General features: G+C 36.0%; 2 protein-coding genes across 5 annotated transcripts; both read left to right on the top strand.

The window, feature by feature from the left end:
- Positions 1 to 11,061: 11,061 nt before the first annotated feature.
- On the top strand, positions 11,062 to 19,206 carry il4i1 (interleukin 4 induced 1). Of its 4 annotated transcripts, none has more exons than XM_051863730.1 (8): positions 11,091 to 11,203; positions 11,842 to 11,941; positions 12,575 to 12,795; positions 13,385 to 13,497; positions 13,778 to 13,982; positions 14,138 to 14,206; positions 14,295 to 14,431; positions 17,856 to 19,206. In XM_051863730.1, the coding sequence occupies exons 2-8, from the start codon at positions 11,911 to 11,913 to the stop codon at positions 18,622 to 18,624; spliced, it is 1,545 nt and encodes a 514-aa protein (XP_051719690.1). In that variant the 5' UTR covers positions 11,091 to 11,203; positions 11,842 to 11,910; the 3' UTR covers positions 18,625 to 19,206. The 4 variants fall into 4 exon arrangements, with proteins under 4 accessions (XP_051719691.1, XP_051719690.1, XP_051719692.1 ...); XM_051863732.1 differs by having other exon boundaries at positions 11,140 to 11,203; positions 11,842 to 11,894; XM_051863729.1 differs by lacking the exon at positions 11,091 to 11,203 and adding an exon at positions 11,259 to 11,660.
- Positions 19,207 to 19,823: 617 nt separating this feature from the next.
- Positions 19,824 to 24,300, top strand: sdhdb (succinate dehydrogenase complex, subunit D, integral membrane protein b). Its single transcript, XM_051863463.1, has 4 exons — positions 19,824 to 19,949; positions 20,571 to 20,681; positions 21,272 to 21,422; positions 23,012 to 24,300. Exons 1-4 carry the CDS (start codon positions 19,901 to 19,903, stop codon positions 23,175 to 23,177), a joined length of 477 nt encoding a protein of 158 aa, XP_051719423.1. The 5' UTR covers positions 19,824 to 19,900; the 3' UTR covers positions 23,178 to 24,300.
- The last annotated feature ends 783 nt before the right edge of the window (positions 24,301 to 25,083 follow it).

Below are 25,083 nucleotides of genomic sequence, written 5' to 3'. Positions count from 1 at the left end.
AAGGGTCAAGTAAATTTTAATGGTTAGGCTTTACATCACTTTCTAATTAAACACCACTATTTTGTCTGATAATAAGGTAATCAGCACAAATCTGTTATTTTAATGAACTTATTTTCACACTAATCTGACATTAAGTAAACATAACATTAAGACAATATGAATAATAAAGGAAATTAATTAAAAGAATTGAAAGATTATTTTATGAAGTATGTGCAGAAAATCAAAAAGATGAGAAGTCATCTGTAAATGACTCTGCAATCAAGGAGAAATATATCATTCAATAAAAACTTTTATTGAAACCAATAAATACCTGCATCATAACATTATACGACATGATGTCATACTAGCTTATAAAGATACTTTACATTTTTTCAATATATAGACAGATACAAACAGGATATGTTTATCTGCGGGATGGTGCAAGCACAGGATATGTGGTTATCATACTTATGCTCGGTAAGTGTCTGCTAAATGAAATCCGTTCATGAGAAAAGGTTATAAGACCACAAAAGCACATTCAGTGCCAGCAGATGTGGATCATCTTGTAGGAGCTGATGCACCAAACAATTAGCCTATAATATTGTCAGGGGCAGTCATTGCATCACCTGTTGATATTAAATAGTGTAAGATATAGAAATAAACAAAAATGAAGAAAGAAATTCACATGCAGTGTCTTTGTCTTTTTAATGACATGATGACAAAAATTGTTTGATGTGAGGAGAGTGGATGTAGCCTATCAATTGTAGCTCCAAACAGATAAACACATAGCCTACAACAATTCTCTTCTCTTTGCTGATGATGAAATAAAAAGAATATCTCAGCCAGAGTGTGTACGAGTTGTAAACTAACTGTAAAAAACCCCCCCAAAAAAACACGACAAACGTGATAGTATTCTATGCCTAGTGTGCATATAGATCAGGGGTGCTTCTCAATATCCCTCCTCGTTTCCTCGCTCCGCCGTCCTCCATCCTATGACCCGGAAACCAATCAAGCTCAGCCATCTTGAAGGACATCTCAATTCTCTAACTGCACCATGAGGAGGCGAGGATCGAGGAGTGAGGAAGCTTCCTGAGGAGTCATGAGTGAGGATACACAGGTGTATCCTTTGCGGAAGTCTTTCTTGTCGAGAAACATGACACACGTATACATTCTCCTCCCCCTTCATATCTGTCACAATAATTTAAATGTATGCTTTACTTTTGCACTTTAAATAAACTTTTCATCTCACGTATTTCCATGGGGCATCATGCTTTATTAATATTTTTTTTTTTTTTTTAAATAACCAAACTTTAACAACATGTGGGTAGATTCCTTGAGTGCAGCTGATGACGCTTTGAAGTGACGATAAAGGGAGCGAGGATATATCATTACACTTGATTAAATTCCTCCGTCCTCTTGTCTTTTCCTTGTGTCCTTCCCTCGCATCCTGAAGGGGTGGAGCTAAGACGTAAGGACAGGAAACGAGGATGCACAAATAAGAATTGAGAAGCACCCCTTGTTCCTGGAGATCTACCTTCCTGCAGAGTTCAGCTCCAGCCCTGCTCAACACACCTGCCTGTAATTATCAAGAGCTCCTGAAGATCTTAATTAGCTGATTCAGGTGTGTTTTATCAGGGTTGGAGCTAAACTTTGCAGGTAGGTAGATCTCCAGGAACAGGGTTTGGCACCCCTGATAGATGGTAGATAGGCGTTATGTGAAATGCGTTATGAAAACAATACAGGCTACACAAACACCTCTCCTGTAATTAAAGTCCACTGGAGGTGAGCGTTGAGAACCCATGTGCAGTTTATTATAAATGCCAAAGTGAACCAAAACCAAATGATAACTTAAAACGAACATGACTTGAAACATAACATAACCAAAAACATGAACTTGACTTTAGGGTGACCATGTGTGCCATTTTCCCAGGACGCATCCTGTCCAGGATTTCTAAGTTGCATAAAATGTCCCAGTTTTGTTTTTGTTTTCATATTTGTGGAAGGTAATGACTGAAAAATAATTTGACCAATAGCGCGCATTATACATAATCGACCAATCATGGCTTGCGAGAAGGCTGGATCTACAGAAAATGGTCAAAGCATTGCAAATACGACAACATTTTAATGCATTGCATGAAGACTGTCAATAACAACAGTAGCTTGCACAGACCTCCGTGTAGAAATTGCGTTCCTAAATTGCGTTCTGGGGGCACATCGATATGACCACTTTCATGATTAAAGAGGCAAGGGCTCAAGCCATTTTAGGCAATTTAGAAAATCTGGACAGGACGTGTCCTGGGAAAATGGCACATATGGTCACTCATCTTGACTTGAATACTCACCGACAGCGGTTAAGCCGGACACACATTTAACGACTAGATAAAACATTCTAAGACTGAGCTCAACACACAGCGATTATTTTCCTGAAGCAGATTTAAATACTTAGACATGGAATTTGAGCACCGACAGTAATCGCCAACCAGGCCCGGCTCCAGCCTTGAGATAGGGTGGGCCAAGTAAAATTCCTTGTGGGCCCAGAGTTTTAACATTATTTTATTTTTTCCCCATAGCAAAACTTTATTTTATAACAAAAGAGGCAGGTCTTGAAAGGGACTCTCTATATTTACAGGGCTCAACACATAAAAAAGCTTTTCTACATGTTCATTCTGGTTTAGATTTTTACTTGCCCTGCAAACATTTTCACTGGCACCATCACAAAAAAAAAAATAATAATAATAATAATTATCAGTATTTTAATAAATATAAAGACAAGTAAACCGTCAGTAATAAAATATGAACAAAATAAACAAATTACAAGCAATAGCACAAATAAATACAATCAGGGCACGACTTGGGGGTCTGGCGGCCCCTGCATGGGCTTGAGTTTATGTTTGGGCCATACTTACGCTACAAATGATCTCACATAGAACATCATTATAGCAAAAATTCACAAATTAAAATATGCTTTGAGGTTCCTAGAACAATTAATATGCAACATTCCTAGCCTAGTCAAAGTTTAGAGGTAATATTAAATAAACATTATAATACAATAAAATACAGGGTGTGCTCTCTCAGTTGAGAGAAGATCAAAACCCTGAAATAACACTGAGCAATAAAGCCAGAGATGAACAGTATTTTTAAATGTCCTCTTATGTCAGATTCTTACATTTAATCAATCAATTCAATCAGAATAAGAAGACACTGTATGGCTATTACCAACCAAATAAAATAAGTATCAACAAAATCCATCTTTGAATTTACACTTACTGTTTAATGCAGCTCAGATGTGTAATGCATTACCTACTAATTGATTATTTACTGTAATTTAATTACTTTTCCTTAAAAAGGTAAAGTAAGGGATTACTCTCAATTTATCTCTCAATTTATCTGTAATTTAATTACTTTCAGTTACTTCTGATGTGATTCCATTAAACACTGTATACAGCAATTCTATATAAAACAATAGTGGATTTAACATCAAAATTTTACAATGTAATGTAACCTTCTCCCTTTGGTCAGTTCAAGAACAATTTTATATTATTTATAATAATTAAAAGAGCAGTTTCATGTCTATCTTTATATTGTTCAACTGGTCGAGGTTGATTTAGAAAGTTATTAAGTAATGGAATAGTTTTAGAAAGAGAGTAATTAGTAATTCATCTACTGTTGAAGATGTAATTAGTAGCTAGTAACTTTTTAAGTAACTTACCCAACACTATGCATAAATAATGTTAGGAGGGTAACACTTTACAATAAGGTTCATTAGTTAACATTTGTTAACATGATCTAATAATGAACTGCACTTCTACAGCATTTATTAATCTTTGTTAATGTATTTGTAAATGTTGAGATTAACATTATTAAAATCTTGTTAACATTAGTTAATGCACTGTGAACTAACATGAACAAACCACGAACAGCTGTATTTTCATTAATGTTAACGAAGATTAGTAAATACAGTAACAAAATGTATTACTCATGGTTAGTTCATGTTAGTTAATACATTAACTAATGTTTAACTAATTAACCTTATTGTAAAGTGTTACTGTTAGGAGAGTAATGTTTTAAAAATAACAGCTTTAATGTATTAATTGATTGAAAAAAATAAATAAATAATAGGCTAAAGTAGGCTACTCTAAATATGAAACTAAAAAAGCCAGTAGGTGGCGGCAAGTCACTGTGTGAGTGAGTTGAATCCTTCATTCAACCGATTCGTTCAAAGTGCTAATTTAACTAAACAAGCGACTGTATTTATGAATGGATAGCCTAATAGGTTGTTTGCACATGACGTCATTGCTGCACGGGAAATGCTGCTGGAGGGCAAGGAGTGATTTTTCTATATAGGAATCCTATCACAAACTCAAAATGCGTCGTTTATGGTTGCTCAAATCTATCAAACCGAGAAACCACAATGAGCTTTTATCGTTTACGTAACTTAGTTTTTTTTTAACTTTAAAAGTTGTCACCTTTTATAGCGTTTCGCGTCTGCCGATACTGAAATGAATATGGATACCTGCTTACCTTTTTTGTTTTTGACTTGGTTAAATAATCACATTCTTCATGGTATCGTTTGCAGGGAAGAGAAGATATTTTATCCCATTGCAGGATCATTTGGTGTTTTCACTTCAGTTTTGTAGAATTCCGTTCACAATGTTGATCTGGTTGCCGTGGAAACAGTGTCACGCGCTGGGCACGTGTTGCTGCTTCAGCCATCATATGGTAGAAAATGTCCAAATAAATAAATGTGTTTAACAAGCTGACAGAAGTCGATCCATTTCTTTGTTGGAAGGGTGTAAATGTAACTGTAGTTTTAATGTTTTCTTTGTAAATATTCACTTTTCCATATGACCACGGAGGAGAATCGGATGGGCATTCAGCAGACAGACACCCTTTTTTACAGTCTATGACAGAGACACCGACACGGTATTTTTTTTATTTCAACAAATGACAACCAAAATCAAACCTATAAAAGCTTGTGAACAGTTTTGAAGTGGCTGCGTGCAAATTATAGCCTACTCATTCACAAGCCGAGTGAGAGTCATACTCGCAAATGTAATGTTAATTATTAAAAATAACGTAGCCTACAACACTTTCAAAAACACTCAGCTTTGTGATTATTTTATTGAGTGAAAGGCAGTGGGTTCAATCAGTGACATTATTAGATTTGATATATGGCGTCTCCCAGTCACCACCTCAACCTGCTTCCCTTAGTGTTTTTACACGTAGAAAAGGCGAAAAATTGTATTACACCGTCCAGTTTTTTCCCTGAACGATGATGTGAGCTGCTGAATCGAGAACTGCAACAGGAGAAATGACCTACGATGGCGACATTTTTCACAATCACGACAGAAAATCAAAAATACTGCCCTTAACGTCACTAAAGGCAGCGCGATATAAACAAACCCAGACCTGAACGCGGCGTGACGGCAGCTTCACATTCTCTATATCTGCCTCCTCGATGGCAGTCAAGTCTTTCAGTTCAGTAGAAAAATCGCTCCTCTTCATAACATAAGAGTCACGTCCAAAATATGTTGTGATTTTCTGTTTATACCTTTCTAAACCAGTACAGACTTCTCCCCATCTCTTCCATTCTAATTTTCACTGCTTGCCCTCCACATTAATTTCGCGCGTCACCAGGACCACGTGATTGCAAACAACCTATTGAATCATTTACTCATCTGATTAGTTCAAATACGCTGATTCTTTGAGGAATAAAACACAGTGTTACTCGGAGACTCAGATGTTCTGCAGTTTGTTCTTTTCTTTGTTTGTAACTTGTTTATTGAATTGTTTAAAATCTGTCACATTTGCGATCGTGCAGATGTTTGGAAAAACAGCACTCTTGCTTGTAATAACTCATATAAACTTATGTTATAAATATATATATATATATAAAAAAACAGTAACTCAGTATATGGATTTTTTTCACCCATTTTGATGACATGTATGCCCCGTGATGAGACGGGAGAGAGCGCTCAAAACTCTTCAGATCTCATAAGTTAGTGGTAAAATAACAGAAATGATCATTCTCTGTAAAGAAATGATGCGTGAACATAGGAGACGCGAAAGAGAACTGTAGGCGCGGCTCTCTTTGCGCGCTTTGGGTTTATGCGCGGAGAAAACAGCGCGCGAGTTCTCTTTTGCGTCTTTTCGCGAAACGGTTTAAAATCGTTTGAATGCTTAGACTAAAGAATAATTAAATCAGGCTTTCTAGTTTCTAAATAACAAGCGGGTTTCTGATGCCAAGCGGCCGAAAAGCATGATCTCTCTGAAATATAGATTGATTATTTGGCGTGGGGCCAAGGTGGGCCAAGCTTCTGAATGGGCCCAGGCCATGGGGACAGGCCAGGCCCACCGTGGAGCCGGGCCTGTCGCCGACTGAATGCAACTGGCTCTGACTGGACGCGTTTGAGCGCGATCAGTCATAAGTATCAATTTACATTCATAATCGGCCTTACAATCGTTAAGCGTGTCCTCGGCTTTACACAAACAAAGCAAGACAAGATACAATGGAAACATGAGGGCTATTTATACATGAACTTGGGGAACACATGACATCAGCAGCCAATAGAGTACCTCAGGGATGACGTGTTTTTGTAGGCAAAACCAGGAAGCGAGTTAGCATTTTAGGACTAACGGTTCTATTGCACTAAAGTCTATGGGTTTTTGATAAATCGCCTGAAATAAGGTCTGTGGTTAACAAAGCCTAATATTTTCACGTTTTGATCTATGACATAAAACACACCAGTTATAACCTGCTTGTGATTTTTTAAACTTTTATTGTGTCTTAAAAACGGTGGTTGCTAACAAATTGCTAAACTACTTCCTTTGGTGGGGACTTTAGACGTCATCATGACAAACAGGACATTTGGACAGCATTTCTCATGAAAAAGTGGATAAGTATTCATACACAGCGCAGATCATAATCAGCAAGCATGTTTTTAAATAAAGTTGTTTTTTAAATAAAGTTTGAGGAAGCTTGGTGGTGGTGATGTTGATCTGCGACCATGGTGTGCTGTAGTCCATTTATAGCCTACTGTTAGCTTTTTATATCTGATGACTTTATTTAGGCTTCAAAATGTATAAATGTTGTGTTCACTTGTAAAGATTATCTTGATAGACAAAACGTGTAAATGTCATAACCCTTTGTTAAACACAGAGCTTATTTTTTTGCGATTTACCAAAAGTCTGGGAAAAATTTCGATCGAGGGAACCTGTGCGCCGCTAACTTCCGGGTTGGCCTACAAAAACACGTCATCCCTGAAGTACTCTATGGGCAAGTAACACAAGGAACAAGGGAACCAATGACACAACAGAACTGAGAAACCACATGACTAAATCAACCAGTCAGAACGCAAGGCAAGCACATGGCAAGATCACATGAGGACAAGGGAATCACATGACAGGAGGAACATAACAAACAAAGCAAAGAAACATTGCATGAACTTAAATAAAATATAAAACATGAACATCAACCATAACACCCAAAACAAGACATTACTTCTCCACACAGTTCTTCCAAGTAATCTTAAAGGGATAGTTCACCCAAAAATAAAAAATTCTGTCATCATTTACTCACCCTCAAGTAGTTCTAAATCTGTATGAATTGAGAAGGTGCTCACTGCAGAGCAAATGGGTGGAGCTTACGTTAGACATTAGGTGTATTCGACATCGGCTGCGGCTGGATGTAACCGATCGGCGAGAGTAGCCGCGTGCACTCAGGCGGGGAGGAGCTGAAAACGGAGACGTGAAGTTGGACACTTTCTGCTTCTGAAAAGTGACTCTCGCGCTGCATTTTGCACTGCTTCAAGTCAGCCGCCGATTGGGCTTGTTAGGCTTGTTCGACTTGATGCAGCGCCGCACAGACCGATCGGCGGCTGAGTCAGCCAGTGCAGTTTCTCAAGAGGAGCAGCTGTTTCACGATTGGCCGGATTCACCGCATGACAACGATCACGTGTGTTTCGTGTTTATTGTCACGCCTTCAGTTCCACTAATGCTCACAAATCTGTATTTCTATAACAGTTAAAGCTCTTTTCATGTAGTCACGATGTTGTATTGTGTCATGTTTATCAAAATAAAACATAAAAAACGTAGACCCCACTACATTGGTATTTAAATAATATATGCTTATGTTGAACTTTATTCTTGTAAAAACAGACGCTGTAAGCAGTACATAAAGTATTGAATGAAAATGTCTCTGAAACATAGGTGTATTAGTCAAATATTGCATTTATTTCACTTCAGCTGCGATAAAGTAGCTATGCAAACGCAGCGCGAGCGTCACTGCGAGAAGCAGAAAGTGTCCGACTTCATGTCTCCGTTTTCAGCTCCTCCCCGCCTGCTACTCTCGCCGATCGGTTGCATCCAGCCACAGCAGATGTCGAACACACCAATTGTACAACCACACCCTAATCCTACCTTAACCCTACCCACAACTCTATCTCTCCACCCTACTGGACGTCCAGAGAGGAGGAGTTGGCCATCATAGACTCTGCAGTGAGTACCACTTGATTTACTACCAGAGTAGGAAAAATAAATACAATGGTAGTCAATGGGGGGCAAGATCTGTTTGGTTACTGACATTCTTCCAACCCCTCGAGTCATACATTAAAAATTTTTTACTTATTTTTGGAGCTTTGGTGTGTCGACTTTTTTTTCTGTTTTTCATTTGTTTATTTTTGCAAAATGGTCTTTTGTGGTTTTTATCCACATGCAAAGTTGGTTAATAACATAACTGCATGTATTTTATATTATTTAAGCATCTAAAATCTTATCAGTTTGACAGAATTTTACTTAAAGAACATTACTTAAACTTCTTATATTGAAAATATTCATTTCCTGTCATCTAGGTTTTTCCTAATATCTGTCATTATTAGCAGAACACATTTTACACATGAGGAAAACCAATTGTTTAGTCAATAATTCAAGAAGTTTCAGACTTTAAAGCGCTTGACTTGATTCTAACTTGTACTTGGTCTTATGAAAAAGTATAGTTCTTGTAATTGTCTTGTAATATATTTAGGGATATATATTTTAATATATTTATATTAAGGATATAATTACATATAATATGTGTATAATTCTATACACATAGAAACTAAAGCCACAGCATGCCACAGTTGTAATATTAATCTTTAATGAAAAATCTATTCCCTTAGCAGATAATCTATTATAAACTCTACAAGTTAGTCAATTTACCACAATAAATACAATAGGAACGGCTCGCACAAATCTTATCACACATTTGGAGTGTGCTGGTGAACGCGCGCAGAGTATACAGCCACTCGCACGCCATGCATGCACAATTAAATAAACCGGGCTTCAGTCATGTTGCACAGATAATTAGTCCCTTCTGTTTGTATGGGATCTTGGTGCTTATAATCAGGGGTGCACATAACTTTTTTTGGTCTGGTTCTCAAGAGAGCACCTGGAGATGCTGCTTGGTCATGGTTCCCACTCTAAGCCAAATGTCAAATTCCATGACTTTTCCTTGACTTTCACTGACTAAAAAGTTGAATTTCCATGACCTATAATGAATGGAAAAACAGGCCGCTGTTGTGCTGAACACTGAGCAGACAAAAATCAGCCACAGACAGAATTTTAAATCCATCCATTTGCAAGCTTTAATTACTTGTTCACAGACTTGTTTAGTACAAAACGAAGTTAAACACTCACACACTACTTTTTTGCGCTTTTAACTAAACTAAAAATCCCTGATATTCCATGACTTGGACAAAAAAATATAAAATTCCCTGACTTTCAATGTCTGGAATAGACCTTTTAAAATTCCATGATATTCCAGAAATTCCATGACCCGTGGGAACCCTGCTTGGTAGTAGGCCTACTCACACTTTAGGCGGCACACTTATCCTGCAAGTTGTCGTCATCACTTTAATCCTGACTGCTCTCCTCACTATCTTCTTTTCTCTTGATCATGGTAGATGATGATGATGATGTTTTGTTTTAATTTTATTAGCATTTATGACACAGACAACAGCAGGAATATTAGGCTGCTGTCACTTTAAGAACGAATGCACGGACCGAATATACTTACACACATCCGGTTTCTTTCTCAACCACTTATGGCATAACCGAGAGAATACTTGCCGAGACGGGTATTTTGACAAAATTTTGTGTGTGAAGTGCAAGTAAACGCGAAAGAATAATTAATTTGGTGCTCGAGGCTGTCTGAAAGCCTCTCTCTCTCTGCGTGCGCGCGAATCCCGATTTTCGACTCTTATTCTGCGTTTAAAATCGTTTGAATGTGTAAATTGGCAAGACAAAACACGTCCAAATGATAAACTTCACATTATTATGGTTAAACTTAGCAATTAATCTGCGAATCACATGCACGCCGAACCGTGGGTCCTGGTCCCTACGGATCACGGATCAACTGCGATCCGTTGCACCCCTGATAATTAATGAACACACTTAACATCATGATTGCTATCTTACCAGAGATGGAGAAAAATCCTACTCCTGTAAGTAAACGCGTCCCTGTCCCCAAAAATGTTGGGTACTCAAAAGCGCTTCCCTCCACGTTTTCTGGTACGCATCATTTATTTTTTTTACCACGCATGCGCACCTGCGCACCAGTTATGTGCACCCCTGCTTATAATAGTTCCGAACGCGCGTTGAATAATAGCCTCGTTCATTCATTGTATATAGCGGGACAAGTTATCCCTTAACGTTACTTCTCAGCGTGAGACTTGAGAGCCCTACCTATGATTGCCACCCTGATGATGAAGGCTATAATTTAGTAGGCTATTCTGCAGAGTTAAGGAAAAAGAAACAGGTTTTAGGTGACCTACACATTTTGCAAGACGTGCCGGTCAAAAGCATCTCACTCACGATGCAGACTAGACTTGACATGTTCACATAAGCGCCAGCTTTGATGAAAGTCCTGTGATAAGAGGAGAATTTGGATAGACATCACGTAGACCATGACTAGCCTTTTTGATTTTACACAAGAAACAGAGGAATGAGGTTAAAATGAAAAAAAATCCTATGATGTGAAAAACGACCATATCTTCACATTAAAAAGGCCTGTGATGGAGACAAAGATGTGGGGTTTTTTTTTCTTAGCCTACATCAATCATGAGTGACAACCTCGGAAAGTTTGTGGCTAAATGCATCACCATCATATGCATTCTTTCGTTTTCTGGTGTAGCCTATAAAACAGACCATTCTGGCAGACCGGTCAGAGTAAGTGACTGGATCTTTGGTAAGTGATGAATTTGCCTATACAGTAGATACGATTTTGAGAAATTCGTAAAGAGGCAGATACAAGTAGCTAAATTTGATAGGATTTTTATAGAACAAAAGTGAAATCTTGCACTGACAGCCAGAAGGATAAACTCATAAATGAGTGGTTAGAAATGATTGATTCTGGCGAAAATTAGGTATGTTAATGAATACTAAAGCTCACTAATCTAATTTGTTCAGTGTGGTTGAATCTTGAGTCTGTGTGGGAAAATATTTCTTGCAGAATAGAAGAGCCCACACATGATTCATTATCCTGAGAAAGACATTAGACACATTTAGGCTATAGCTGGAATAGCCTGCACTTTATCCGTCTTCTCCGTCTCTTCAGTCAATTAAACTTTAGCAATTACACTCTGTATAGCGGTTAAGTAAAGCATTGAACCACTTTCTGCCATTTTTTTTTTATTATTATGAAGGTGAGTAAGCTAGTCAATAATTCAAGTGCACTGTGTGAGTATCATTTTGTTTTTAGCTTGAATTTGTATGTGATTTATACTGTTATAGTGATATATCAGTTTTAACGAAACAGTTTATTATGCTCCCCAGATTTTTTTTTTTTCCATAATTTTTTATCCAACTGTTTCTGTTCTTCCATAGGTTTCAGTTTCCACTTTACGCAAGGGAACGTGCGCGAGGCTCTCCGGATTCTGGTGCGCTCAGTTCAAAATGTTTAAAAACTTTACCCTGTGTAAATGCTGTGAGTACTGGAGGGACTTGTCCTTTTGATTTGTTAAAATGCTTTGTCTGAATCAATTGAAGAGGTATAAATGTTCAGGCAAGTTAATGAAATTAGGTGAAACAGGTCCCTTACAAAAATTAACCGTGTTTTTTTTGTTTTTTTTTGATGGATTATCATTTGTATAACCACAGTTTTACTACAAATACCATAGTTAAACTATGGTTAGTTTAGCAAAACCATGGTTAGGCTAATTTGTTTACCATGGTTTAATATTAACCATGTTTTTTTGGTTTTATTTGTAGAAAAAACATGGTTAATTGTTGTAAGGGGTGTCGTAGCCTGTGTCTTTCTCATTCATAAGAAAGTAAACCGAAACCAATGTCATGTGGAGAAATCTTCCTGCACTGAGTAAATGGAAAAATAGGAACGTTTTGCTGGAAACTGAAAACAGAACTACTGGATATTTTTATCATTAGTTTAGAATTAGCAGACAGCACTTTTGAAGCATCTGCTGCTGTTCAGTTTTCTGACTATCCAAAAATAATTTATTATATGTTGAAACCTAGCAGCAAACTTAGAAGAATATACTCTAATAAATTAAATTTACTCAAAACTTTTGAGAAAATTCCCTCAAACTTCTGTTTTCTGCAGTATCTGCATTGGTGGCACTGATCTTGGTTTCCGCCTACCATGCTGTTGGAACTACGGATGATGCTCTTGTCAAATGTTTACAAGACCCTGATTACGATTACCTTCTGAAGATAACGGAACAAGGTCTTCCTCCGACAAAGACCCCTCAACATGTGATAATTGTTGGAGCAGGTTCTGCTGGACTCACTGCGGCTAAGTTTCTGGAGGATGCAGGACATAAGGTCCAGTAACACTATGGGCAACAAAAAGGAAACACTCAGTGTGGAGCAAATATTGTCTTTCTGTCAGTTGATAATTAGAGATAATAAAAAAAAATAATTGGATAGGTTAAAGAAAATCAATGCAATGTATTTTCCCATTTCTTACTATGACAGGAATAAAACAGTTATCTTTAAATACTGCCAGCCTTAACCCTTTCTGTACGTGACATCCCTAATTCTGGCCTCGATCATCATCCTAACCACTTCCACATGTGATTGATGATGTGAGCAAACATAGTAACTTTCTGTTAGTTCAACAATGATGATTCCAATCTCATAGCCTGGCATTTCCAAGCTCACATAATGCTGAGGAAGTCAAAATCACATAGGTTGCTGGAGAAGCAGAGAAAATGTTGCAATGCACGTGATTTCTCTGAAGCACTAAATGGTTTCACTTTATTCGAGAACATTTGCGTTGTAGAATCACCTCTAATTTAAATTTAATATAAGTCATTATAATATGTCAAATATTATATAGACTTTTAATTCTATTCCGGTATTTTCTGTTTGTCTATTGCTTATGCATAATCTTTTTTCTCTGCTCTTATAGGTGACAATTATTGAGGCAAGTGGCCGTATAGGTGGAAGAGTTCAAACATATAGGGACAAAAAAGAGGGCTGGTATGCAGAACTCGGTGCCATGAGGATTCCAAGTTTCAACCGGTAAATTAAGTTATTTTTAATCTCTGAGAGTCACATCATCATTTTTCATGTGGCATTAGGGTAGACAGTACAATAATTAGAGTGAAACTATATCACAGCCACAGATGAAAGATAAAAGTATTTAAAGATAAATACTATATTTAAGATTTAAAGATAAAAGTGCAGAGATTGAAACTGAGGTAATCAAAAACTGATGCTCAAGTGACAATGGTGGTCAGAAGGTGAAACTGCAGGCCACAACTTGATCAACCTGCTTTATTGATATTGTTTTACTTTTAAGGATTCTCTTGAATTTCGCAAGAAAAAGTCTGGGCCTGGAGTTTGGACCGTTTAAACAGGACGATGAAAACACTTTCTATTTAATAAACGGATTTCGTTATAAAACCTACACCGTGAAACAGAACCCAGATGTTCTGAACTACCCAGTATATGACTGGGAAAGAGGGAAAAGTGCTAGTCAACTGTTCAACATAGCGTTGGGCAAGGTGAGTGAAAAAACATTCTGTTTTTAACTGTCCAGAGTACGTTATGTTGTTACAAACACGTACACTTTTTCCCTATTTTGCTTTTCTTGTTTATTTTCATGTTTCTTTTTTTATTGTTTCTGTTTTCATTTACTTTCTTTTTTCTTCTTTATTAGTTAATAGATGATCTGAAAAAAATGGGCTGTGAGAAAATGTTGTACAAATATGATTCATACTCAGTTAAGGTAACATATCTGTAATTAACATTTATGTAATTTGTAATCTGTAAGTCCAAATATGAGTAATAATGTCTCTAAATCTGATCGGCAACAGGAGTATTTAGTGAACGTGGGAAATTTGAGCAGAGGAGCTTTGCGGATGATTGGTGATATCCTGAATGAGAACAGTTTTTTCTACACAGCCCTCACTGAAATGCTCTACATCCAGTCTGATATAAACGACAATGGAACGTAAGATATTACGGTTACCCCGAACTATTGCTTATCAAGCCTGCATTTATTTGATCAAAAATATGTTACACTTTATTTTGATGGTCCCCTTTAGACATTCTCTTGACTATAACTTTGCACCTACATGTCTACCAACTCTCATTAGAGTATTAGTAGACTGTTACAGGTAGGGTTAAGGTTAGTAGTATAAGTTGACATGTACTTGCAAAGTTTATTATAGTCAGTAGTAGGGGTGGGTGATATAGCCTCAAAATTATATCACGATATTTCAAGAATATTTGCGATAATGATATTTATGACAAAATAGAAATAAATATATGGAACAATGTTTTATTGGTGATTGCTGGCAGGCAGCAGCATTTATTAGTGCAAACACAATGAAGGGCATTTTCCATCCTTTTCCAATGAGCTACTGTCATTGATGACAGAATACCTAATTCGAAGTGTAAATCTATTGTCATAAGGTGGCAGCATTATAGTGCAATAGTATACCTTGGGTCGAGCTTTTTAATAGAGGTGCAACAATTGCAATTTTCTTGGCTGATACCAATTTTTGCCAATTCCGATTTTCTTTCTAAGAACTATAATTGACAGCATATACAAGCAAAAATCTACTTTTCTTCAATGCAAAGTTTTATTTTCATAAAAGACAAGTAAATAGTCAGTAATAAAATAAGAACAAATAAAAAAAAATTGCAAACAACAGCACAAATAAATGCAATAGAATAAAGAGAGCTATGAAAGTTTTTCAGGTTAAGTAGGTTTTTATTCAGTTAAGAAATACTACAGAAATTAAAGTAATCAAATGTAAAATAACACATCCAGTGTCATTTTACATTTGATTGCATTAATTTCTGTAGTCGTTATTGTAAAAATTAAATACAGATTAATGCTTACCATTAAAGTTTTAAAACGTATTCAGTCAAGAGCAGAAAGTGATTTTTTTTGTCTTTTGTTCTTTGCTGTCCCTTTAAGAGTTTATGAACGGACTCAATATATTGTTACACAACATGTGTTCTCTAACATTCCAAAACTGACTGTGTTTAACTGGATACTCGACGGCCTTTTTGACATGATTTTGTATGTATTTGGTAAAAATCACATTCCAGGGGGTAAAATCCGCATTTTTGGCGGGGTTACCCTGGTAAAACAACCCGCGGCAACAATGTAAAAGTAGCCCAGTTCCGAAGGGAAAAACCGCGGACTTGGCAACACTGGCCATACGTCATCGCGTCGCTATATCATTGATATTGCGATATGACACTTTTTTATCATGTAAAAATTTATACCGGTATTATCGTGGATGGTATGATATGGCACACCCCTAGTCAGTAGAATGTCTGTTGGGGGAGTACCACAATAAAATGTTAGCAGATATTAGGCAGACAGTTTTGTAAGGGTACGTTTACATGACAACAATATAAAACGGAGAAGTTTTTCCTTTGAGTTTTCCGCGTACAGACGACACTATTGTCAAAACGATCCCCATTCATATGAATCCATGAAAATGACTAAAAATGCTATATTCTGCTGGCATGTGCATGACGTCATCGTTTTCACAGATTCGTGTTTTTTTGTTGTGTACATGGAGACTGTTTTCAAAATCTTGCACTTGAAACCCGTTTTCAGGCCACGTTGTTGTCGTGTAAATGAACGGCCAAAATGTATAAAAAGTTTTCAGTTTTTTGTTGAAAACTGTGTCTTGTGTCCCATAACTAGAGTTTAGGGGCTGTTTACACGACACCGTTTTCAACTAAAAACGGAAAACTTTTTATGCATTTTGGCTGTTCATTTACACAACAGCGACATTTTGGTGGCCTGAAAATGCAAACTTTTGAAAATGGCTTTCAAAGTGGAAGTTTTTTTTAAAACGATTCCGTTATCATCTCCATGTAAACTGCAAAAATGCGAATCTGTGAAAACGGTGATGGCATGCACATGTGCTATTACGTGTTTAGTCTATCCACCTTATTTTTCAAGGCGGAAATAAGGTGTTTTCTGTGAATGTGCGAGACTTCCGATTTATTAGCCGCTATAGGGAAATATCGAGAAGAATATCAAAGTGCAGTAAACTGTAAAAAATAAGGTGGATTGGCATGCGCGAGGTGAGTGCTCTGTAAAAGAATGCTTATGTGCGCAGCGTAGTCCTTCTTTACAAAGTGACATCGCCAACTACTTGTCTGGCATGCATAATACAGCGTTTTTAGTCGTTTACGCGGATCCGTGTGAACAGGGATAGTTTTGATAACGTTGTCGTCTGTACAAAGAAAAAACTCTTCCGTTTTTAGTACATCGTTGTCGTGTAAAGGTACCCTCAGTTGAGAGTAGGTGCGTTACTTATAGTCAACAGAATGTCCAAAGGGGGCCCTCAAAATAAAGTGTTACATATAAAATAGTAGCTAATAGTGTGAAATATTACAATAATTTAAAATAACTGTTTTCTATTTGAATATATTTTAAAATGTAATTAAGCAGTTAATGCTGCTTAATATTTTTGTGGAAACCATGACATTTTTTTCAGGATTCTTTGATAAATAAAAAACACCAAACACCAAAAAACAAAACAAAAAAAAAACCCCAGCATTGTTCAGAAATAGAAATCTTTTGTAACATTATAAATGTATTTACTGTCACTTTTGATCAATTTAATACATCCTTGCTGAATAAACATTAATTTCTTACCGGCCCCAAACTTTTGAACTGTATATCAGTTAAAATATTAAAGGAACACTCCACTTTTTTTTGAAAATAGGCTCATTTTCCAACTCCCCTAGAGTTAAACAGTTGAGTTTTACCGTTTTCGAATCCATTCAGCCTATCTCCGGGTCTGGCGGTACCACTTTTAGCATAGCTTAGCATAGTTCATTGAATCTGATTAGACCGTTAGCATCTCGCTCAAAAATGACCAAAGAGTTTCGATATTTTTCCTATTTAAAACTTGACTCTTCTGTAGTTACATCGTGTACTAAGACTGACGGAAAATGAAAAGTTGCGATTTTACTGAACTATACTCTCATTCCAGCGTAATAATCAAGGAACTTTGCTGCCGTACCATGGGTGCAGCAGGCGCTGCCTTGCAATCATGGAGACATTTGTGAGAGACGCTGCGCAATATCATCATTGTGGTCTTAGTACACGATGTAACTACAGAAAAGTCAAGTTTTAAATAGGAAAAATATCGAAACTCTATGGTCATTTTTGAGCGAGATGCTAATGGTCTAATCAGATTCAATGAACTATGCTAAACTATGCTAAAAGTGGTACCGTCAGACCCGGAGATTGGCTGAATGGATTCGAAAACGGTAAAACTCAACTGTTTAACTCTAGGGGAGTTGGAAAATGAGCCTATTTTCAAAAAAAGTGGAGTGTTCCTTTAAAAGATGTGAAACATATTTAAATGATCTACATTAATGCTCTTTTTCAGGTATTATGAATTTAAAGGTGGCTTTGATACATTCTCAGACGCATTCTACTCTGTGCTAAATGCCACAGTCCTTACGCGCTCAAAAGTCCAGGCCATCAGCCAAACGAAGGACAACGTGACAGTTTCATACAAAGACTCGCATAACCACGGCACCATGACCAACATTACTGCTGATTATGTCTTGGTGACGGCCACAGCCAAAGCAACGCTCCTCATTGACTTCAACCCTCCGCTGTCTGCTGAAAAAATGGAAGCGCTGCGGTCGGTGCACTATTCCAGCTCCACAAAAGTAGTGCTAAGTTTCAGCAAAAAGTTCTGGGAGAATGATGACGCCATCAAGGGTGGAAAAAGCATCACAGATCTGCCATCACGGTTCATCCACTACCCCAGTCATGACTTCCACGGGATATCAGGCGGGGCTGTGTTAGCTTCTTACACCTCATCTGATGATGCTTCACTCCTACAGACTTTAAATGATGAGGATTTGAAGGCTCTGGTCTTAAATGACCTGGCGAAGATCCATGGAGAACACATCCGCCAGTTCTACACCGGGGGTGTTGTGAAAAAGTGGGGAATAGATCCTTACAGCCATGGTGCCTTTGCTATCTTCACTCCATTTCAGATGAGAGACTATAATGTGTCTATAGTCCAGAATGAGGGGAGGATTCACTTTGCAGGAGAGCACACGGCCAGACCTCATGGCTGGATCGAGACTGCCATGAAATCTGCTCTGCGAGCTGCAGATAAAATAAATAACAATGTAAAGTAGGAAACAAAACATGATGGTATCAGTTGTAACCCTCTTGTTAACTGCTTTACCAGGTTTTGACACTCTTAGAGAGTTCAAAATATGACTTGAAATGATAGATATTTCTCATCTGTCACTCTTGCCTGACTTTGTTACTTCCACTGCCATGAAACAATTTGTAAAATATCAGTTACGGCAGTTTGTCGTATTAGATTTTTTAATGACATGTAAATATATAGTGATCATTTAAGCACTTATGCGAGAAACATGACAATACAATGTAACATTAATCATTATTCTGAATTACATTGCTGTCGACATATGATGTAACTGTCAACATGTAGCAGTGCACCTAAACTACACAAAAGCAAGACTTCAGAATATTTTTAAATGATTATTTTAAATTATTATTTATGATTACTGAAATGTTATTTCTTTATTTAATATTCTAGTACTCTATTTGTATGATTATTTGATTATTAAGAGTATATATTAAACTGTTGAAATAGTATTTACGCACTCTTTGTTATAAATTTACAAGTTGAGTGAATATATTAATAAATGTGTTATATAGATTAATAAAACACTGAATTTTTAAAAAAGTATTTTGTCTCTTTTTGATTCGCTGTACAGTAAACAGTGTAAGTTGTTTACATGATTTTGTTTTGACATAATTCTAATTCATGTCACATCTAAAAATTCTTATTTTTGTTTAAAAAATATTTAAAAAAAACTTTTTAAAATGTCTATTTTATAGTATTATTTTAAATATGGCAATATCCGAAATCTTTGACCTTGTGGGGAATTTTTTTTGGTCCCCATGAGGAAACAGCTTATAAATCATACTAATTTATTTTTTATTTATTTTTTTTAAATCTAAAAATGCAGAAAGTTTTCTGTGATATGCAGGTTTAGGGATGGATTTAGGGTTAGGGGATAGAATATACAGTATAAAAATTGTAATGTATATGGAATGTTCCCATAAAACATGAAAACATAACGTGTTTATGATTATATATATATATATATATATATATATATATATATATAATATATATATATATATATATATACATACATATATATATATATATATATATACATATATATATATATATATATATATAATATTTATAGGCCTATACTGATATATCTAAATATTTTTAATTAAATTGCATTGTTATATTTTACATGCATTCAGTCTATTTAGCTCATGCATGAAAAGGTTGATTTCATCACACTAGCAGCGTAAGTATATCCGGGTGATTCCAGTGACCTTGGATTGGTTGAGAGAATCATGGCGGCTCTTGTCAGGTTGAGTTCTGTTTGCCACAGAGGTGTCAGCCGTAAGTTTGTGTTTTTCAGGTTTTTGTTCTTGTCACCTAAGCCTGTACCACAATAGTATATCTTCAATATCTAATGTAAAAGAAGCCATTCTTCATTGACGTTTCATGTTTATCGTAGCACGCGTACTCGTACTTTCTGGCTAGCATGCTAACTTAACCCTGCTTGGTCTCTCTTTTTCTAAATTGATCAGTTAACTTCATATGTAGGTTAAGTAGTTCGTAATAACGAATACAGTAAGACTGAGATTAGTAGATGACATGGATTTTATTAGCGTGTAAAATGTCTGTGTAGAATATATAAAGGAGATATGACCGCACACTCACTTGCAAATACTTTGTAGAATATTTGCCCTGTATTTATCTATATTTATTAGTTAGTTACACATGCTGTCATGGCTGTAAATAAAAGTCATATTCTCATAATTTATCCATTTATGTGGTATATTTTTAAATGAATTGTCATATTGAAGCATTGTAGAACATCAATGACTTACTTCGTTACAGATGAACATAAAATTGGCACATCTATTGCTTAATTTTTAATTCTGAATACATTTTTCCTTTGAATTACGTATCGTTTCTTGAATTTTTTTTGTTTTTTATTCTTGTCTCTTCCCACAGCTCTGTTATTTCGTACGTCCTCCCTCATCAGACCTTTGGCCATACAGAAGAAGGATCATGATTGTCCATACTTGATATCAGCAAAGATACATGCTACTCCTTCCAACTACGGTTAGTGATTTATATCGTATATGTTTGCTCTTGTAGTTTTTTAAATCAAGACAGATGTTATTTGTCTTTTCCTTCCATTTTATTAGCCTAATATATTGTTTATGGTACTGTCAGACTGGACAAGAGCCTTTTTATTGCGTCGGAATATAAATGTTTTTAACATTCTAAAGTATATATATATATATTGTCATGATTGTTTCATTAGTCAAGTAAATTATTATTAATAGGTGTCTACAGCATAATAGGTGTCAGAAGGTAAAGGCTGAATAAGGATGTTGCTGATCTTCTGTCAGGTTTTTTCTGAGGAAGTGGCAAATAAGATCATCACTGGTAAAGACAGAATGGTTGAGAATGAATGAAAACATTCATAATTCAGAGCTATAGACTAAACAATAAAAATCTCAAACATTCACAATGTCATCTTTAGCGTTTTCTTTCCATCTGTTGAGGTACATGATGATTAAACACATGCAATAATTGTGATGGCAGGAGACTTAGACTGCTGAGAGAGTGAATATGTGTTGACGAAGATGAAGCAGTAGTTGTTGACATGTTACTATTTTTTTTTTTTTTTTTTTAATATTATATAGCGGGCTCTGGGTCCAAAGCTGCTTCCTTGCACTGGACAGGGGAGCGGATCCTGAGCGTAGTTCTTCTGGGCATGGCACCCATGGCGTATTATTTCCCCGGCCCTGCTGTTGACTACTCTTTAGCAGCTGCACTTACTCTACATGGTCACTGGTAACAGAGTTTGTTTTATTATTATTGCTTGACAATACAATATATAACAATATTTTTTTGCTGTTCATTTCTTTTGCCTTTTTTATTTATTTATTTATTTTTCTGAAAATGGAAACTGTTGGGAAAAAATCCAGGTCAATTATCTGTAAATGTTATCACAGTCAGTTGTTAATATTTAGTACTGCCTGGTGTAATTCCATATGAAGTTTCACATTAACTATTACAGATCAGATTTAACTGAGCGTTGCACTATTCCATAAAATTGACACAAAATGTAGGTGTCTACTTTGGTCTGCAAAGCCAAGTCATGGGTGGCTGTAATACCCTTCATGCAAGGATTTAACCACCCTGTGGACATGAGCACTCAGGGCCACACTTCTAATTTTAGCTAAGCTGTTAGTTACATTAAGGTCACATACATATATATATATATATATATATATATATATATATATATATATATATATATATATATATATATATACACAAATATACACTTCCCAGCCCAAAAAAAAAAGTCGCTGTTTGGATTTTAATATGCAAATACTTAAGAATCTATGAATGGATCATTATTACAGTGATTATTATGTTTCTAGCATGTTATATATTTGGCAACGGTTCTTTTAACCCTAAAAGATGGAGTGTGTAGCTTTTTATTTCTTAAACAACCATGTAGGAAGATGCATCATGGCCATATTCCAGGATGACAATGTCAAGATTGATCAGGCTCAAATTGTGAAAGAATGGTTCAGAGAGCATGAAGAATCATTTTCACACTTGAATTGGCACCTCTGAGTCCAGACCTTAAATTCATTGAAAGTCTTTGGGATATGCTGGAGGAGACTTTACAGAGTGCTCACCTCTTGCATTACAAGATCTTGACCAAAAATTGATGCACCTCTTGATGGAAATAACATCACAACATTTATTTCCATCGAGAGGTGCATCATTTTTTGGTCAAGATCTTGTATTGACAATGCAAGAGGTGAGCACTCTGTGAAGTCTCCTCCAGCACATCCCAAAAACTTACACTGAGGTTAAGGTCAGTGCCAATTCATATGTGTGAAAATGATTCTTCATGCTCCCTCCCAACAGTTCTTTCACAGTTTGAGCCTGATGAATCTTGACATTGTCATCCTGGAATATGGCCATGACACATCTTAATACATGGCTGTTTAAGAAATGAAAAGCTACACAATCCATTTTTTTAGGGTTAAAAGAACCGTTGCCAAACATATAACATGCTAGAAAAATAATAATCACTGTAATAATGATCCATCCATAGACTCTTAAATATTTGCCTATTAAAATCCAAACAGCGACTTTTTTTTTGGCCGGGCTATATATATATATATATATATATATATAATATATATATATATATATAATATATATATGCTTCTTATGAACCAAGTGTTCATGTCTCAGAGGATTACTGAATGCATTTGAACTGAAATGTCAATCAAATATCGAAAAGGTCAATTAATTAAGGAGAAAAAAAGATTTTAATTAATAATTAACACCAATACACATAACTGTCATTGTTTGAAAAGGACAGCATTGCATATTACTGACTGTGTTTTCTCCAGGGGACTTGGCCAGGTTTTGACAGACTACGTTCATGGAGACTTTAAAGTCAAGATGGCTAACGCCGGCCTCTTCATTCTCTCGACCGTCACCTTCGCCGGCCTGTGCTACTTCAACTACCATGATGTGGGGATTTGTAAAGCTGTGGCCCTCTTGTGGAGTAAATGATTGGACTGAGATGAGAGATATGGCTTTTGCCATCAGAGTTCCAGTTTATTGTATACAGTTGTGACATATGTAAATTCTATGAATATAAAATTTTGGACAACATAGTGTCGATTTGCAGGTGTTTTAATTTTGAATGCTGTCAGTTTGATCAGAACTTGCTCAGCTTTTGCTTAAGATGGAAATCTCTGCATGTCTTCCACTCTTTTGTTTGTCAAATCAGTGTTTCTGATGCAGCAAAATCACCTAATTGTTGTGGCTATAAAATGTTGGTCACTGAATTTGAACTTGAAAAATCCCTACGGTAATATTAAAGTTCAAACACGTTTTTACATATTTACATGTTTTGACCATATTTATTCTATAATGTCTTGTCTGATGCATCAAAACATAATATCTTGACGTATGCTGTTTGTGTCATCACGGCATATGCAGAATTAACCTCACTATCTTTAACAACTCCTTGTGTAAACACTAAACAGGAAGTGATTTTAAATTAGATCATGTGCATATTGTTGTATTGTGGTGCACAGATGTTAAACTGATGTGATACACCAATCTTTCTGTTGTAGAGACCCTGACATTTAAGCATAGCTGAATGTATTGCAAGTATTTGAACATTTACCATCATATTCAAGTACTCCATTAATGACCACAACATCTGGAGAACTGTCATATTAACAGTATTTCAACTTTACACTTTGCATGGCTGTATGTCTGCTCAAACGAGGAATCATTTATGAAAGGGCAAGGCAATTTGTAATTGGATGTGCTGTGCATTAAAATCAATTTAATTACGTCTTTCATTTAAAATTTCTTAGATGTCCTTAATGGTTACAGTAAACTGAACTTGTGTGGGTAACGAAAACTTAATCTAAATGATAAAAGTGAGTTCTAGAATTTTTTTATTTTTTTTTGGACTGATTCTGGAAATATATTTTGAACAGGGATTTTGTCCTGTAATATACTTGCAGATGCCTGAAACCGCTCAGACATGATTGAGTCTGGCCGTATTGAGTGTGTCTGTTTAAAGTGCTATGGAGAATTGTGTATTGTATGATTAGATTTTTATGCAGATTGAAGCTTTGGGTGAATTCTGCGCTTAATAAAGGCAGATTTGGGATTATTTGGTTTCTTTGGATGAGATTTTCCAATGTATGTTGCAACAGGCAAAATTCAGACTAAATTCTCCAGTTTTACAGGTAGAGCGTCATTTCAAGAGTCTCTATAAAATGTGCTTTTGATGGTGGTGAGTGATCACAGTGATCCTTGGGCAAGTCATTGCTACTTTAAAGAAAAACTAAATTATGTTCTAAAAACTAAAACATTCTCCAAAACTAGATTAAAAAAAAGTCTTTAGAGGCTATACATTTCGAATCAGGATTACAGTATTCTGGTTAAGTGTGTTAATTTATTAACACTAGATGGAGTCAAAGATCACTTAAACAATAATATATAAGAAAATGTAATCTGGTTTGCAGGTAAAGCATGTAATTAGGCTACAAGAAAACATGTTATCTTAAGTTGAATATGCCTTTATAAAACTGTAATGAAATCAGATATCCAGTGCAAGCAGTTCTTGATTGATATGATCACTGATAAGCATTGTGAAAGATGTCATCATTACAATGATCACAGTGATGGAAAAACAGTACCTGTCACTGGATGTCATCAGTGTTGGATGATTGTTGTTTCAGATACTGAATACTATACAAAGGAAAATTCTATAGTAAGTGTCTCCTGTTGTCTCTATGTGAGGTCATTAAAGTGAAAACATCAAGTTATTAAGCGTTTTTTAGTTCTAAGCCTTATCTTAACATGCTATTGGCTACGTGCATTTAAAAGAGACAGTCAACACTGACACGCCTCATGGTCTTTAATAGCCATGGATGTGTCCTTAGGGGGAGAT

This window comes from Ctenopharyngodon idella, chromosome 15, assembly GCF_019924925.1.
Source record: "Ctenopharyngodon idella isolate HZGC_01 chromosome 15, HZGC01, whole genome shotgun sequence".
In the NCBI taxonomy this organism is placed as follows: Eukaryota; Metazoa; Chordata; class Actinopteri; order Cypriniformes; family Xenocyprididae; genus Ctenopharyngodon; species Ctenopharyngodon idella.
The sequence above is the reverse complement of the archived record's forward strand: the minus strand, read 5'-3'. Positions and strand labels throughout refer to the sequence as shown.

What these genes read in the sequence shown, in the direction of transcription:
- il4i1 (XM_051863729.1), top strand. An exon ending in CTTTACCCTGTGTAAATGCT is followed by an intron (nt 11,942 to 12,574) that starts GTGAGTACTGGA and finishes TGTTTTCTGCAG; the next exon opens with TATCTGCATTGGTGGCACTG. An exon ending in ATGATTCATACTCAGTTAAG is followed by an intron (nt 14,207 to 14,294) that starts GTAACATATCTG and finishes GATCGGCAACAG; the next exon opens with GAGTATTTAGTGAACGTGGG.
- sdhdb (XM_051863463.1), top strand. Translation starts at nt 19,901, where the DNA reads ATGGCGGCTCTTGTCAGGTTGAGTTCTGTTTGCCACAGAGGTGTCAGC. An exon ending in TTGCCACAGAGGTGTCAGCC is followed by an intron (nt 19,950 to 20,570) that starts GTAAGTTTGTGT and finishes CTCTTCCCACAG; the next exon opens with CTCTGTTATTTCGTACGTCC. An exon ending in CTTACTCTACATGGTCACTG is followed by an intron (nt 21,423 to 23,011) that starts GTAACAGAGTTT and finishes TGTTTTCTCCAG; the next exon opens with GGGACTTGGCCAGGTTTTGA.